We start from the raw sequence: 17,247 nt of genomic DNA, 5'->3' as shown, positions 1-17,247 counted from the left end.
GCTCCTAATCTCAGCTCATTACCTGTATAAAAGACACCTGGGAGCCAGAAATCTTTCTGATTGAGAGGGGGTCAAATACTCATTTCCGTATACGCTGTGTTCCGGCGGTCGTAGGAAGAGTGGTTCTGAGGGTCGACTTTATTTCCACATCTGGTTTCACAAGGGATAGGAAGAGCAGGACGTCATCAGTACATTAGCTGTGCCTCCACTGGGTCAGTTAGAAATAGCTCTGAATATGTTACATTTCAACCTGCCACTAGGGTCAAATGTACATTTGGATGGAGTGATGCAAACCTGTACCATTGGTGTACCCCAGGGTCAATACTGGGGCCATTTAATTGTATTTTATTTTATTGGTCCACTCAGTAACAATTGCCACTGTTTTCAAGGGAGTCCTGGGATCCATAAAGTCAATAAATGCATGCACATACAGTCAGGTCCATACGTATTTGGACAGTGACACAATTTGCATCGTTTTGGCTCTGTATGCCACCACAATGGATTTGAAAGGACACAATCAAGATGTGCTTCAAGTGTAGACTTTCATCTTTAATTTCAGGGTTTTGTCAAAATTATTGTATGAAGCGTGTAGGAATTACAACCATTTTTATACATAGCCCCCCCAATTTTAGGGGCTCAAAAGTAATTGGACAAACTAACATAATCATAAATTAAAATTGTGAGTTTTAAAACTTGGTTGCAAATCCTTTGCGGTCAATGACTGCCTGAAGTCTGGAACCCACAGGCATCACCAGATGCTGGGTTTCTTCCCTGGTGATGCTCTGCCAGGCTTTTACTGCATCTGTCTTCAGTTCCTGCTTGTTCTTGGGGTGTTTTTCCTTCAGTTTTGCCTAGAGCAAGTGAAATGCATGCTCAATTAGATTCAGGTCAAAGGTGATTGACTTGGCCATTGCAGAACATTCCACTTCTTTGCCTTAAAAAAAGTATTGGGTTGCATTCGCAGTATGCTTCGGGTCATTGTCCATCTGCACTGTGAAGCGCCGTCCAATGAGTTTTGAAGCATTTGGCTGAATCTGAACAGATAATACTGCCCTTAACACATCAGAATTCATCCTGCTGCTTTTGTCAGCAGTCACATCATCAATAAATACAAGGGAGCCCGTTCCATTGGCAGCCATACATGCCCACGCCATAACACTACCTCCACCATGCTTCACAGATGAGGTGGTATGCTTCGGATCATGAGCAGTTCCTTCCCTTCTCCATACTCTTCTCTTCTCATCATTCTGGTACAAGTTCATCTTCATCTCATCTGTCCATAGGATGTTGTTCCAGAACTGTACAGGCTTTTTTAGATGTTTTTTGGCAAACTCTAATCTGTTTTTTCCTGTTTCTGAGGCTTACCAATGGTTTACATCTTGTGGTAAACCCTCTGTATTTACTCTGGTGAAGTCTTCTCTTGATTGTTGACTTTGACACAGATACTCCTACCTCCTGGAGGGTGTTCTTGATCTGGACAACTGTTGTGAAGGGAGGTTTTCTTCACCAGGGAAATCATTATTCTGTTATCCACCACAGTTGTTTTCCGTGGTCTTCCGGGCCTTTTGGTGTTCCTGAGCTCACCAGTGCGTTCTTTCTTTTTAAGTATGTACCAAATAGTTGATTTGGCCACCTAATGTATTTGCTACCTCTGTGATGGGTTTGTTTTGATTTTTCAGCCTAATGATGGCTTGCTTCACTGGCAGTGACAGCTCTTTGGACTTCATATTGAGGGTTAACAGCAACAGATTCCAAATGCAAATACCACACTTGAAATCATCTCTAGCCCTTGTATCTGAAGTAATAACACACACCTGGCCATGGAACAGCTGAGCAGCCAATTGTCCAATTACTTTTGGTCCCTTAAAAAGGCGGGGGGGACCACATATAGAAGTGTTGTAATTCCTACACCGTTCACCCGATTTGGATGTAAATACCCTCAAATTAAAGCTGAAAGTCTGCACTCTCAGCCCATATTCATGATTTAATTTCAACTCCAATATGCTGTGGTAGACAGCTACAATAATAATAACTTGGTCAATGTCCAAATATTGATGGACCTGACTGTATGTATCAATTAAATATTAATGCATTGTATCAGCTAAATGTTGTAGACCTTTTGAACCCCTCTCCTAGGTTTCATCATCTACTTTGGCTATGGGATCCGTAACAGTGCAGAAGCTGCTTTAACCAATACGGACAATAACATGCACAGATACAAGCCAGCCTGCACTCTCAATGGACAGCCAATGGACATCGAGAAGGAAGGCTTCCTACACAACGGCCTGGACCTGGACAACACGGTGGACGAGGAGGACGAGGACCCCTAGAGGTTGGGAGGTGCAGTGCACTTCTCCAATGTTACTGTCTGTCTGTCTCCCTTTATCTATCTCAACTCTCAGATTAGTACCATATGTTGTCAGAAATATCTTCACATGAAGGGGGACAATCATGTACAATCAGAATGAGCTCTATTATGACCTAATGTTGCATGGTATCAAACCTGAGACAGGTCTCTTCACATTGGGCAGTGATCCACCATACCAGTTCCACTTCCACCGCTCATGAGTCCTTCAGTGATATCAGTAGTAAGTACCTAACCAATGAGTCCTTTAGTGATATCAGTAGTAAGTACCTAACCAATGAGTCCTTCGGTGATATCAGTAGTAAGTACCTAACCAATGAGTCCTCCAGTGATGTCGTTGTCAGCACTGAGCAGGAGGACTATGACAGTTCTCTTGGAAGAAAAGGGCTTGAAAGGATCTGTGACCCTAAACATTTTTACTATTTAATTTCACATTGAAGGGCAGGGGTCGTCACTAGTACTGACGTTACTGGTGGATTACCATGCAGTATATCGCCCTCTGCTGGAGTCCTGGTGTCACTGCATGATAGATGCTGATAGCCGGATAGAGGGTAAGTCCCAAATGGCACACTATTCCCTATAGAGTAGACCAGGGCCCGTAGTGGACACAGAGGCACAGTGCTGGTTGCTGTGTTCCCCTCTACTAGTCAAGTAATCATCAACATCATCCTCCCCAATGTCATTACTTAGAACGACGTCAACATTTTCTGCCTCTTATCTACAAATATATTGACTTATTGATGACAACAACTGATACTTTTTCATCCATTTTTTTTTGTGCAGTGCCTTCTCTGCACTTCTTAGCTGGATACCTTGTTTGATTGAACATCATATTCAGGATGTAATTAATTATAGTTCATATGGTCCCAAAATGACAACTTCAGTATGAATTGAATTGAGGGTGAGTGTTTGAAATGAATGAGCTGGCGTTGTTCCAGCTTTCGTTATAGAAGAGTGATGCTTTACGGAATGTTGCACGAACCTCCTCCTCCTTGCATTCAGAGTGTTCTTCAACAGTCAACTAGCAGTGTGGAAGAGGAGCAGTGTCCGTTTCATGATTGGTGATGTGGGCGGCAGGTAGCTTAGTGGTTAAGAGCGTTGTGCCAGTAACCGAAAGGTCGCTGGTTCTAATCCCCGAGCCGACTAGGTGAAAAATCTGTCGATGTGCCCTTGAGCAAGGCACTTAACCCTAATTGCTCCTGTAAGTCGCTCTGGATAAGAGCGTCTGCTAAATAATGTAAATGTAAAATGATTGCATCAAAAAACCAATGCACCGTGTATGTCCCATTCTGTAATATAGTACAACACTGCATGTACAGTTACTGTGAATTAAGAGAAGTCATATCTATGGATGAGCACATCCGCAGCTTTGTGAGGGCATTGCGTTAGGCTACATCCCAAATGACACTCTGTTCCCTGTATAGTAGGGGTGTAACGATCCATCTACTACATCGATGTATCGATTTATATTCCTATGATCCAACTACATCGATCTGTGCTCGGCGAGTTGGCCTTTTGGACAACATATATCGATCTAACATCGTTTTAAAATGTAATAAATCGATTGTATCGATACTAGGAAATAAGCCATTGGATTTAAGCACGTCAGACTTTATATGGATGTTTTTTCTTAGCACTTTTAATGATAAAGGCTTTAAACATTACTCGATTCAGTCTGCCTATCCGTGACGTCATCGCGCCAACAGCAGCGCAAAGGCGCAAAGACAACAAAACATAGCATGGCGGACGACAGAGGAGAAGCCGACGAGCGAGAAATTATCAAGCCGCCATTGCGGTCCTTACAAGAAACAGGAATCTAGGAAACTTCACCTGCACTGTCCAGTATCCAGGTATTTATTTCAGTCACACTGGTTGAATTTTTGGCTAAAAGGTTACTGAATCGATTTCAAGTCACTGAATCGTTTCGGATCGTATCGTTCTAAATGAACCAATATCGTCCTTGAATCGTATCGACAACCACGAATCGTGATACAAATCGAATCGTTGTTAAAACGAATCGTTACACCCCTACTGTATAGTACTACTGTTGACCAGAGTGCACTATACGGGCTGCCTTAATCGACGTCATCGGCGTCCGGGGAGCAGTTGATGTTGTTGGGGGGGGGGTTAACTGCCTTGCCGCTTATTTTATTATGATGGTGTCTTGTGTGATTTGCTATATATAGTATTATAATATGTTTGGCCAAATGTGTTACTTTGTAATATCACGTGTAATGAGCGTTGGTTACAAATCACACACTTACTGTGTGATTCTCCTCAAAGAAATGTGGAAACCTTTTTCTTAACGTTTTTTATTCACGCAACAAGACCATGTCAAAAATCCTAAATTATTTAGTTGTCTCAAACATATTTAGCGACCTGTTGGTGAAGTGGCTAAGGCGTTGGACTTGTAATCGTAGAGAACTAGGTTCAAGTCCCAATCAGGCTTCCCGCCAAATTCGCCACAATATTAATTGCCTTGAACTATACATCTTTGAAATGTTATTATTTTTGAACTTCCGAGTGTTTAATGACTTATTATGGTACAATCCCCTGTTAAACCCTCATCCATTCTGTACATATTGGATACTTTGCTGTAGTAATGATTTATTGTCGGTTTGTACTATGATGAAGTCATATCTGTGGATGTGTTCAGTCCTGCTCCAGTCACACTGGGAGAACCGTGGGTCAGTGTGTCTTTATAAGAGAAAGAGACGACTACTCTCCTAGCCTGGTTAAACCAAACTCAATGAATGTACTCACTATGGTAGATGTAGCATTCACACTGGTTTAACCAGGCTACTATTCTCCTGTTACACTAAAGGCTGCATCCCAAATGGTACCCTATTCCCTTTAGCGTGCCCTGGTCAAAAGTAGTGCACTAAATATGGAATAGGGTGCCGTTTTGGGACGCACACTAAGACTCCGATAGATCACGCCCTGTTGAACAATATCCCGGTCTGGTAGTGCCGTGTTGACAACGCCTATGGTCATTGTCACAGAGTTGGCAAGAAGACAGCACGACCAGATGTGGACCCGGTTAAACAACATTAAGTATGCACGCCTGATGCCAGCCAGGTGTGTAAAGGCATTTTTACATTTGAAGTAATGTAGGACTTGGTGCTTTGTGTTGCTGTTCAATGTCCAATACAGGCAAGTAACTAAGCCCTGTCATACACTTCCACCCCCCCCGAAAGGTCAAGTTGGACACATGTCAGTTTCTTTTTCCGCTGTGCCTTGAGTGAACTTATTAGCACAATGTTCGTTGTCAAGCCGTTGTGTTTCCTGGTGTAACTGTCATCGTTACTGTCATCACTGTGTGTGTCTTCATGGCTGAGTGCTGCCAGCGTTATGTCTTCTTGGTGCTTGTATGAAATACAGCTACTATACATTGCATTGAGTGTTGCACGTCTGTGAGGGCAGTGTTGTTGTAATGACAACAGTCTGGCAGTAGAGGGCAGTGTTGTAGTAATGACAACAGTCTGGCAGTAGAGGGCAGTGTTGTAGTAATGACAACAGTCTGGCAGTAGAGGGCAGTGTTGTAGTAATGACAACAGTCTGGCAGTAGAGGGCAGTGTTGTAGTAATGACAACAGTCTGGCAGTAGAGGGCAGTGTTGTAGTAATGACAACAGTCTGGCAGTAGAGGGCAGTGTTGTAGTAATGACAACAGTCTGGCAGTAGAGGGCAGTGTTGTAGTAATGACAACAGTCTGGCAGTAGAGGGCAGTGTTGTAGTAATGACAACAGTCTGGCAGTAGAGGGCAGTGTTGTAGTAATGACAACAGTCTGGCAGTAGAGGGCAGTGTTGTAGTAATGACAACAGTCTGGCAGTAGAGGGCAGTGTTGTAGTAATGACAACAGTCTGGCAGTAGAGGGCAGTGTTGTAGTAATGACAACAGTCTGGCAGTAGAGGGCAGTGTTGTAGTAATGACAACAGTATGGCAGTAGAGGGCAGTGTTGTAGTAATGACAACAGTATGGCAGTAGAGGGCAGTGGGATTGGTACTGTAGAGGTACCTCTGGAATAAGAGCCGTTCTGATGAAATAGTATGGGTCATTGGCTGAATTGAAATATAGTTGTGTATTATTGTTAGTGTATATTTGGAGGCTTTCTATTACTTTAAGCATTTATTTTAATGTGTGCTAAAAACCAAGAAAGCTTAAAGAAGCTTTGAAAACCATGTTCCCCGTCCTAAATCTGAATCCTTAGACATATGGATGTGATGTTCAGGCCTTTGAAATATGTGTCTCAGAGCTAGCCTAACCCTGCTTGATCCACAGGCTACTGACAACCTAAAGTGCATCCCAAATGGCACCCTATTCCCTACATAGTGCACTACTTTACATGCATAGGTACATAGGACTTTGGTCAAAAGTATTTCACTATATAGGGAATAGGGTGCCATTTGGGACACACTGTTAAGGGTTCAGAAAGAGCCATAGACCTTTATAGACATGGTTCTGAGTTCAGGTTTCGTAGAGGAGAGGCTAATTTCTTTTTTTATCTGCTTGTGTTTGTTTTTGGACCATTCATTTGAAGGCCGGGATTCAATGCGAGGCGTATTATAGTGCGTCTCACTATACAATTGACCTTTTTTAAAGGCATTTTCCCCACAGCGTTTGCAGAGATCGCCTTCATGGTAAGCGCTGTGCATGTCAGCTTACCTTTTTAAAGTCTGTTATAGTGGGCCGTGCTATAACGCGCCTTGGATTGAGTCCCGGCCAAACTTCAGTTCCTTTGTCTATGACTGTATTTTGTTATTGTAATAAAACCGTCTGCTTCCTGCCGTCTGTTTAACAGCTGCTGTAAATAAAACAAACCTTGAAGTGTTTTTTGTCTCATTCTTCATCATTTATTTTATCAACCCGAGACGCACGTTCTCGTTCAAGAAAATATCTAGATTATTTTTTTTTATATGTATTATTCTGTTATCTTTTATGATATGGGCGGAGTCTCAAATGGTTCACTATTTACTACCAAGTGTACAAAAGTAGTGCACTATAGCGAATAGGGTGCCATGTGTGACACTTCTTATGAGTTCATCTTTCTATTTTGTTATATAACAAATTAATCTCCCTTGATACGGTTTTCTCCAGACGTTTACCCAGAAAGATAAAGAGAGGATTATGTGGGGTGGGTTCTGCAGTGGAGATGAAACCCAGGAGTTGCGCTGCTAACTAGTGGCTATGGAGGGTAGGTATGTGTGTGTGTGTGTGTGTGTGTGTGTGTGTGTGTGTGTGTGTGTGTGTGTGTGTGTGTGTGTGTGTGTGTGTGTGTGTGTGTGTGTGTGTGTGTGTGTGTGTGTGTGTGTTTCAATCTCATGCCTTGAGATCAGACGTGTCTATTGTCACTCATTCTGTCTTTATTGAAGGTTTTCATATAAACACATTGGCTGTGATTGGGCTGTGATTGGGCTGTGATTGGGCTGTGATTGGGCTGTGATTGGGCTGTGATTCCTAAAAGGCATCACAAGTTGTAAACTATTTAACATTTTTTATTTATTTCACCTTTATTTAACCAGGTAAGCCAGTTGAGAACAAGTTCTCATTTACAACTGCGACCTGGCCAAGATAAAGCAAAGCAGTGCGATAAAAACAACAACACAGAGTTACATATGGGGTAAAACAAAACATAAAGTCAAAAAATACAACAGAAAATATATATACAGTGTGTGCAAATGTAGCAAGTTATGGAGGTAAGGCAATAAATAGGCTATAGTGCAAAATAATTACAATTAGTATTAACACTGGAATGATAGATGTGCAAGAGATGATGTGCAAATAGGGAATAGGGTGCCATTTGGAAGCAAACCATTACGTTTGACCTGGGAAACACGGCTAATAGATAGTGTTGAGTGGCTGATTCAAGATAACGACAGGTAAACAAAATGCCATGGCCTATAACCTAGTGTCAGTGTGCTAGATTCACACTTTTGCAAAAAAGAATACCACCAGCAAACAAGGTATAGGATTTGTTTGTTTGTTACAGTAAAGGTTGAATGTGCAATTTGGCCAATATGGCGGTTGTAGTTCCAACTTCCTTAGGATAGCGTTTATTTCCTTGTATGTTGTGTGGGTCCAACCTGGATAAGAGATGTTAGAGCTGAACGTTCCGTGTTCCGTGTTCCACGATATAGAAAGCTATCTGAATGTGCAGCTATATAATATATCTGCCTTTGGTGACAATACCCTACGTGGGTTTGTGAAATGTCCTTGTTTGATTCATGCTATTTAAACAGACAGACTATTGTAGCATTGGGAACAACAACAGAGAAACCAATTTCATTTTGATTTGTCACTCGCGACGCACGGTCCAAGGCGAAGATCTGGTTAGACCCTTCGACATGAAAACAACCCTGTCATAGAGCAGTTGTCTGTGGTTCAGAGACGACAGTAGGGGCCACGTGAAAAGGTCAAGGTATTGGCTAGATGACGATTGTTTGACAGGGACAGAAGAAAGGAGGGAGATGATATCATTGCCAGCTGCTATATGACACATTTAGTGCACATCCCAAATGGCACCCTATTCCCTACATAGTGCACTACTTTTGTTAAAACTGTTCGCTGCTCTGGCACCCCAATGGTGGAACAAGCTCCCTCACGACGCCAGGACAGCGGAGTCACTCACCACCTTCCGGAGACATTTGAAACCCCACCTCTTTAAGGAACACCTGGGATAGGATAAAGTAATCCTTCTAACCCCCCTTATGGGTGCACTATACACTGAGTGTACAAAACATTAAGAACACCTTCCTAATATTGAGTTGCACCCGCCTCAAATATTACAACAGAATCTATGAATTAAAAAACCTGCAGTTGAAGTCGGAGGTTTACATACACCTTAGCCAAATACATTTAAACTCAGGTTTTTCACAATTCCTGACATTTAATCCTAGTAAAAATTCCCTGTCTTAGGTCAGTTAGGATCACCACTTTATTTTAAGAATGTGAAATGTCAGAATAATAGTAGAGAGAATGATTTATTTCAGCTTTTATTTCTTTCATTACATTCCCAGTGGGTCAGAAGTTTACATACACTCAATTAGAATTTGGTAGCATTACCTTTAAATTGTTTAACTTGGGTCAAACGTTTCGGGTAGCCTTCCACAAGCTTCCCACAATAAGTTGGGTGAATTTTGGCCCATTCCTCCTGACAGAGCTGGTGTAAGTGAGTCAGGTTTGTAGGCCTCCTTACTCGCACACGCTTTTTCAGTTCTGCCCACAAATTTTCTATAGGATTGAGGTCAGGGCTTTGTGATGGCCACTCCAATACCTTGACTTTGATGTCCTTAAGCCATTTTGCCACAACTTTGGAAGTATGCTTGGGGTCGTTGTCCATTTGGAAGACCCATTTGCGACCAAGCTTTAACTTCCTGACTGATGTCTTGAGATGTTGCTTCAATATATCCACATAATTTTGTGATGATGCCATCTATTTTGTGAAGTGCACCAGTCCCTCCTGAAGCAAAGCACCCCCACAGAATGATGCTTGATGCTGCCACCCCTGTGGTTCACGGTTTGGATGGTGTTCTTCGGCTTGCAAGTCATCCCCTTTTTCCTCCAAACATAACGATGGTCATTATGGCCAAACAGTTCTATTTTTGTTTCATCAGACCAGAGGACATTTCTCCAAAAAGCAAGATCTTTGTCCCCATGTGCAGCTGCAAACCATAGTCTGGCTTTTTTATGGCGGTTTTGGAGCGATGGCTTCTTCCTTGCTGAGCGGCCTTTCAGGTTATGTCGATATAGGACTAGTTTTACTGTGGATATAGATACTTTTGTACCTGTTTCCTCCAGCATCTTCACAAGGTCCTTTGCTGTTGTTCTGGGATTGATTTGCACTTTTCGCACCAAAGTACGTTCATCTCTATGAGACAGAAGGCGTCTCCTTCCTGAGCGGTATTACGGCTGCGTGGTCCCATGGTGTTTATACTTGCATACTATTGTTTGTACAGATGAATGTGGTCCCTTCAGGCATTTGGAAATTGCTCCCAAGGATGAACCAGACTTGTGGAGGTCTACAATTATTTTTCTGAGGTCTTGGCTGATTTCTTTTGATTTTCCCATGATTTCAAGCAAAGAGGCACTGAGTTTGAAGGTAGGCCGTGAAATACATTGTCACGTTCGTCGAGGAGTGAAGGAGACCAAGGCGCAGCGAGTGAAAAGAACATGTTGACTTTATTACTTAAAGCAACCAAAAACAACAAACCAAAGCGACGAATGTGAAGTCCAACAGTACAAATACTGAAAACGGAACAAAAACCCACAACCCTCATGAGAACACAAACAGTTTAAATATGGCTCCCAATCAGAGATAACGAGCCGACAGCTGACACTCGTTACCTCCGATTGGGAGTCACACGACACTACAATTACTCACCCAAAACACAACCAAACGAATACACCCTATACACCAAAACCCCACAACAAAACCCAACAAAACAAATACACCCTGGCTCAAATACAAAAGTCCCGGAGCCAGAGTGTCACATACATCCACAGGTACACCTTCAATTGACTCAAATTATGTCAATTAGCCTATCAGAACCTTCTAAAGCCATGACATAATTTTCTGGAATTTTCCAAGCTGTTTAAAGGCACAGTCAACTTAGTGTATGTAAACTTCTGACCCACTGGAATTGTGATACAGTGAATTATAAGTGAAATTATCAGTCTGTAAACAATTGTTGAAAAAATTACTTGTGTCATGCACAAAGTAGATGTCCTAACCAACTTGCCAAAACTACAGTTTGTTAACAAGAAATTTGTGGAGTGGTTGAAAAACCAGGAGGAGGAGAGAGGAGGAGGAGGAGGAGGAGGAGAGGGGGAAGCAGCTGTGCATCATGGCAAGGTCAGCATTATCTGTAATCCCCGGCCTCATTTATGCCAGATTAAAAACCTGCTCTGTCCGACTCCTGATTAAGAACGCAGGGTTAGAAGATTAAGGACCAAGCAAACAAAATGAAAGCAGTTTAAACCCAATCCCGGAATTCATCAGAATAACCGAAACCTTAAACTTTCATTACAACGTGAGATTAATGCAAAGCTTCCTGGAACCCATATAGGCTTTTATATGTCTTCTCTTGCAATGGACTCTTCCCTTCTTCTCTCCTTTCTTCTTCTTCTCTCTCTCTCTCTCTCTCTTTGTCTCTCTCTCTCTCTCTCTCTCTCTTTTTGTCTCTCTCTCTCTCTCTCTCTCTCTCTCTCTCTCTCTCTCTCTTTGTCTCTCTCTCTCTCTCTCTCTGTCTCTCTCTCTCTCTCTCTCTCTCTCTCTCTCTCTCTCTCTCCTGTTCTCCTGTGTTGAGTTCAGTATCAGGTGGATGTTTAGAAGAAAACATCTGGGAGTGAAGTGAGACCGGAGCAGGGTTAGGACCGTACACAGCACCGACGGCTAGAGAAAGGGGACACTATGGCTGCGTCTCAAATGGCACCTTATTCTCTATATAGTGCACTACTTTCAAAGTAGTGCGCTACATGTATGTAGGGTGTTATTTGGGACGCATACAATTAGCTATGCTTTTATATCCACTTGGAATCAATTACCATGGTGTTTTTGTCTTAGCATCTATAGGATCAGTTAGGTGACGGTCACCAGTCTCTGTTCGCTACCACTGTCCTTATAAGATGGACGCACAACGATGTCTGTTGGTTATCATCTGCATCCGATGTGTTATGCGTCTCTGTCGTTCACTCCCGAGTGGCGCAGTGGTCTAAGGCACTGCATCGCAGTGCTAGCTGTGCCACTAGAGATCCTGGTTCGGCTCTGTCGTAGCCGGCCGTGACCGGGAGACCCATGGGGCGGCGCACAATTGGCCCAGCGTCGTCCAGGGTAGGGGAGGGAATGGCCGGCAGGGATGTAGCTCAGTTGGTAGAGCATGGTGTTTGCAACGCCAGGGTTGTGGGTTCATTTCCCACGGGGGGCCATTATGAAAATTAAAAAAATAATGTATGCTCTGGATAAGAGCGTCTGCTAAAATGTAAATGATATGCTTTTACCCTTTTATCATCTGAAGCACAGGTAGATGTGGGCCTAGCACCAATAACCCAGGATAGATTGCAGGATAAATGCTGTTGAAATATCTCTCCCATTCCCAGGCTCATTTCCAAGACAGTGCTATGTCCCAAAATGGTACCCTATTCCCTATATAGTGTACTACTTTAGAACAGGGCCCATGAGGCTCTGGTAAAAAGGAGTGCACTATATAGGGAATAGGGTGCAATTTGGGATACAGACGATATGAGATGTCCTGTCCACTGTCGTTCCGTCAATAGGCCTATATACTTCAGAACATCACCATTCACCGACCACAAGGATACATCAACTGTGTGCATCATGTCGGTTCAGCAAAAGTAATGGGTAACCTGATGTAATGGGTAACCTGATGTATTGGACATTGCTTCTGTAAACAAGAGAAAGTGGGAAGTGATTCTCCATCTGGTTGTCAGTGTGTGTTCTGCTTCCTGGAAATAACACCAGGACAGGATATATTTTACCTCATCAGTAAAGATGGTGTCCTATTCCTCAACTCCATAGCCTGGGTTCCTCCCTCAACTCCATAGCCTGGCTTCCTCCCTCAACTTCACAGCCTGGGTTCCTCCCTCAACTCCATAGCCTGGGTTCCTCCCTCAACTCCACAGCCTGGCTTCCTCCCTCAACTCCATAGCCTGGGTTCCTCCCTCAACTCCATAGCCTGGGTTCCTCCCTCAACTCCATAGCCTGGGTTCCTCCCTCAACTCCATAGCCTGGGTTCCTCCCTCAACTCCATAGCCTGTTAGTAACATAATAACACAGTGAAAGTGTTATCTTCTCTCACTAAGCTACCCTGAGCGATTACAGACCATGGCAGGCCAGGCACGGTGGACCGTGTCTCTGTCCCAATTGGCACCCTATTCCATATAGTGCACTACTTTTGACCAGGGACCCAGGAAATAGGGTGCAATTTGGGACCCATGGTGTGTTTTAAGGGTAGTGCTGCTAGTACATAGGAAGGAAGGAGGGCTGCTGCTGTATCCTATTGACAGGATTACAGACTCAAGGCCGTAATCTACCATAATCTCCCTGCGAAATGAGAGGGACTAGTGGACATGCAGAAGGGGGAGAGGAGGGAGAGGAGGCTGTGGCGATAGTGAGGCGTAGGTTGATGATGCAGTGAGATAACTGTAGTGAGATATAGCTGTACTGGTCAGACTATAACACACAGATATAGTGAGATATACAGTGCATTCGGAAAGTATTCAGACACCTTCCCTTTTTCCACATTTTGTTACGTTACAGCCTTATTCTAAAATGGATTACATTGTTTTTTTTCCCCCTCATCAATCTACACACAATACCCCATAATGACAAAGTGAAAACAGGTTTTTATAAATTTTTGCAAATTGATTACAAATAAAAAACAGAAATACCTTATTTTCATAAGTATTTAGACCCTTTGCTGTGAGACTCGAAATGGAGCTCAGGTGCATCCTGTTTCCATTGATCATCCTTGAGATGTTTCTACAACTTGATTGGAGTCCACCTGTGGTAAATTAAATTGATTGGACATGATTTGGAAAGGCACACACCTGTCTATATAAGGTCCCACAATTGACATTGCATGTCAGAGCAAAAACCAAGCCATGAGGTTGAAGGAATTGTCCATAGAGCTCCGAGGCAGGATTGTGTCGAAGCACAGATCTGGGGAAGGGTACCAAAAAATGTCTGCAGCATTGAAGGTCCCCAAGAACACAGTGGCCTCCATCATTCTTAAATGGAAGAAGTTTGGAACCACCAAGACTCTTCCTAGAGCTGACCACCCGACCAAACTGAGCAATTGGGGGAGAAGGGCCTTGGTCAGGGAGGTGACCAAGAACCCGATGGTCACTCTGACAGAGCTCCAGAGTTCCTCTGTGGAGATGGGAGAACCTTCCAGAAGGAAAACCATCTCTGCAGCACTCCACTAATCAGGCCTTTATGGTAGAGTGGCCAGACGGAAGCCACTCCTCAGTAAAAGGCACATGACAGCCCGCTTGGAGTTTGCCAAAAGGCACCTAAAGGACTCTCAGACCATGAGAAACAAAATTATCTGGTCTGATGAAACCAAGATTGAACTCTTTGGCCTGAATGCCAAGCATCACGTCTGGAGGAAACCTGGTACCATCCCTACAGTGAAGCATGGTGGTGGCAGCATCATGCTGTGGGTTTGTTCAGCGGCAGGGACTGGGAGACTAGTCAGGATCGAGGGAAAGATGAACGGAGCAAAGTACAGAGAGATCCTTAATGAAAACCTACTCCAGAGCGCTCAGGACCTCAGACTGGGGCAAAGGTTCACCTTCCAAGCAAACAGCCAAGACAACGCAGGAGTGGCTTCGGGACAAGTCTCTGAATGTCCTTGAGTGGCCCAGCCAGAGCCCGGATTTGAACCCGATCGAACATCTCTGGAGAGACCTGAGAATAGCTGTGCAGCAACGCTCCCCATCCATCCTGACAGAGCTTGAGAGGATCTGCAGAGAAGAATGGGAGAAACTCCCCAAATACAGGTGTGCCAAGCTTGAAGTATCATACCCAAGAAGACTCGATGCTCTAATTGCTGCCAAAGGTGCTTCAACAAAGCACTGAGTAAAGTGTCTGAATGCTTATGTAATTTGGATATATCCGTTTTTTATTTTTAATACATTTGCTAAAATTTCTAAAAACCAGTTTTTGCTTTGTCATAATGAGTTATTGTGTGTAGATTGATGACGAAAAAAATAACAATTTAATCAATTTTAGAATAATAATGTAACAAAATGTGGAATAAGTCAAGACTGCACTGTAGAGTCCTGTATCTGTACTGGTCAGACTATAACAGAGATCAAAGAGCTGAGTTTAACTAACATCTGGTCCTACAGTCACAGATTACCTTCACACCTCTCTAACTCCTGTTCTATCCTACAGTCACAGATTACCTTCACACCTCTCTAACTCCTGTTCTATCCTACAGTCACAGATTACCTTCACACCTCTCTAACTCATGTTCTATCCTACAGTCACAGATTACCTTCACACCTCTCTAACTCATGTTCTATCCTACAGTCACAGATTACCTTCACACCTCTCTAACTCCTGTTCTATCCTACAGTCACAGATTACCTTCACACCTCTCTAACTCCTGTTCTATCCTACAGTCACAGATTACCTTCACACCTCTCTAACTCCTGTTCTATCCTACAGTCACAGATTACCTTCACACCTCTCTAACCCCTGTTCTATCCTACAGTCACAGATTACCTTCACACCTCTCTAACTCCTGTTCTATCCTACAGTCACAGATTACCTTCACACCTCTCTAACCCCTGTTCTATCCTACAGTCACAGATTACCCTCACACCTCTCTAACTCCTGTTCTATCCTACAGTCACAGATTACCTTCACACCTCTCTAACTCCTGTTCTATCCTACAGTCACAGATTACCTTCACACCTCTCTAACTCCTGTTCTATCCTACAGTCACAGATTACCTTCACACCTCTCTAACTCCTGTTCTATCCTACAGTCACAGATTACCTTCACACCTCTCTAAATCCTGTTCTATCCTACAGTCACAGATTACCTTCACACCTCTCTAACTCCTGTTCTATCCTACAGTCACAGATTACCTTCACACCTCTCTAACTCCTGTTCTATCCTACAGTCACAGATTACCTTCACACCTCTCTAACTCCTGTTCTATCCTACAGTCACAGATTACCTTCACACATCCCTAACTCCTGTTCTATCCTACAGCCACAGATTACCTTCACACCTCTCTAACTCCTGTTCTATCCTACAGTCACAGATTACCTTCACACCTCTCTAACTCCTGTTCTATCCTACAGTCACAGATTACTTTCACACCTCTCTAACTCCTGTTCTATCCTACAGTCACAGATTACCTTCACACCTCTCTAACTCCTGTTCTATCCTACAGTCCCAGATTACCTTCACACCTCTCTAACTCCTGTTCTATCCTACAGTCACAGATTACATTCACACATCTCTAACTCCTGTTCTATCCTACAGCCACAGATTACCTTCACACCTCTCTAACTCCTGTTCTATCCTACAGCCACAGATTACCTTCACACCTCTCTAACTCCTGTTCTATCCTACAGCCACAGATGACCTTCACACCTCTCTAACTCCTGTTCTATCCTACAGTCCCAGATTACCTTCACACCTCTCTAACTCCTGTTCTATCCTACAGTCACAGATTACATTCACACATCTCTAACTCCTGTTCTATCCTACAGCCACAGATTACCTTCACACCTCTCTAACTCCTGTTCTATCCTACAGCCACAGATGACCTTCACACCTCTCTAACTCCTGTTCTATCCTACAGCCACAGATTACCTTCACACCTCTCTAACTCCTGTTCTATCCTACAGTCACAGATTACCTTCACACCTCTCTAACTCCTGTTCTATCCTACAGCCACAGATTACCTTCACACCTCTCTAACTCCTGTTCTATCCTACAGTCACAGATTACCTTCACACCTCTCTAACTCCTGTTCTATCCTACAGTCACAGATTACCTTCACACCTCTCTAACTCCTGTTCTATCCTACAGTCACAGATTACCTTCACACATTTCTAACTCCTGTTCTATCCTACAGCCACAGATTACCTTCACACCTCTCTAACTCCTGTTCTATCCTACAGCCACAGATTACCTTCACACCTCTCTAACTCCTGTTATATCCTACAGCCACAGCTTACCTTCACACCTCTCTAACTCCTGTTCTATCCTACAGCCACAGATTACCTTCACACCTCTCTAACTCCTGTTCTATCCTACAGCCACAGATTACCTTCACACCTCTCTAACTCCTCTTCTATCCTACAGTCACAGATTACCTTCACACCTCTCTAACTCCTGTT

At 43.3% G+C, this 17,247-nt stretch overlaps 1 protein-coding gene across 1 annotated transcript in view; it reads left to right on the top strand.

Annotated features, from left to right (window-relative positions):
- Positions 1-3,505, top strand: part of slc7a1b (solute carrier family 7 member 1b) — a 52,051-nt gene extending 48,546 nt beyond the window's left edge. The window contains exon 12 of the mRNA XM_041876740.2: positions 2,137-3,505. Coding sequence (XP_041732674.1) covers positions 2,137-2,330 — 194 coding nt within the window. The 3' untranslated portion in view covers positions 2,331-3,505. The remainder of the gene's footprint in view (positions 1-2,136) is intronic.
- The last annotated feature ends 13,742 nt before the right edge of the window (positions 3,506-17,247 follow it).

Source organism: Coregonus clupeaformis, chromosome 5, assembly GCF_020615455.1.
Source record: "Coregonus clupeaformis isolate EN_2021a chromosome 5, ASM2061545v1, whole genome shotgun sequence".
Lineage (NCBI taxonomy): Eukaryota > Metazoa > Chordata > Actinopteri > Salmoniformes > Salmonidae > Coregonus > Coregonus clupeaformis.
This window is presented reverse-complemented; position numbering and strand designations above follow the sequence as displayed.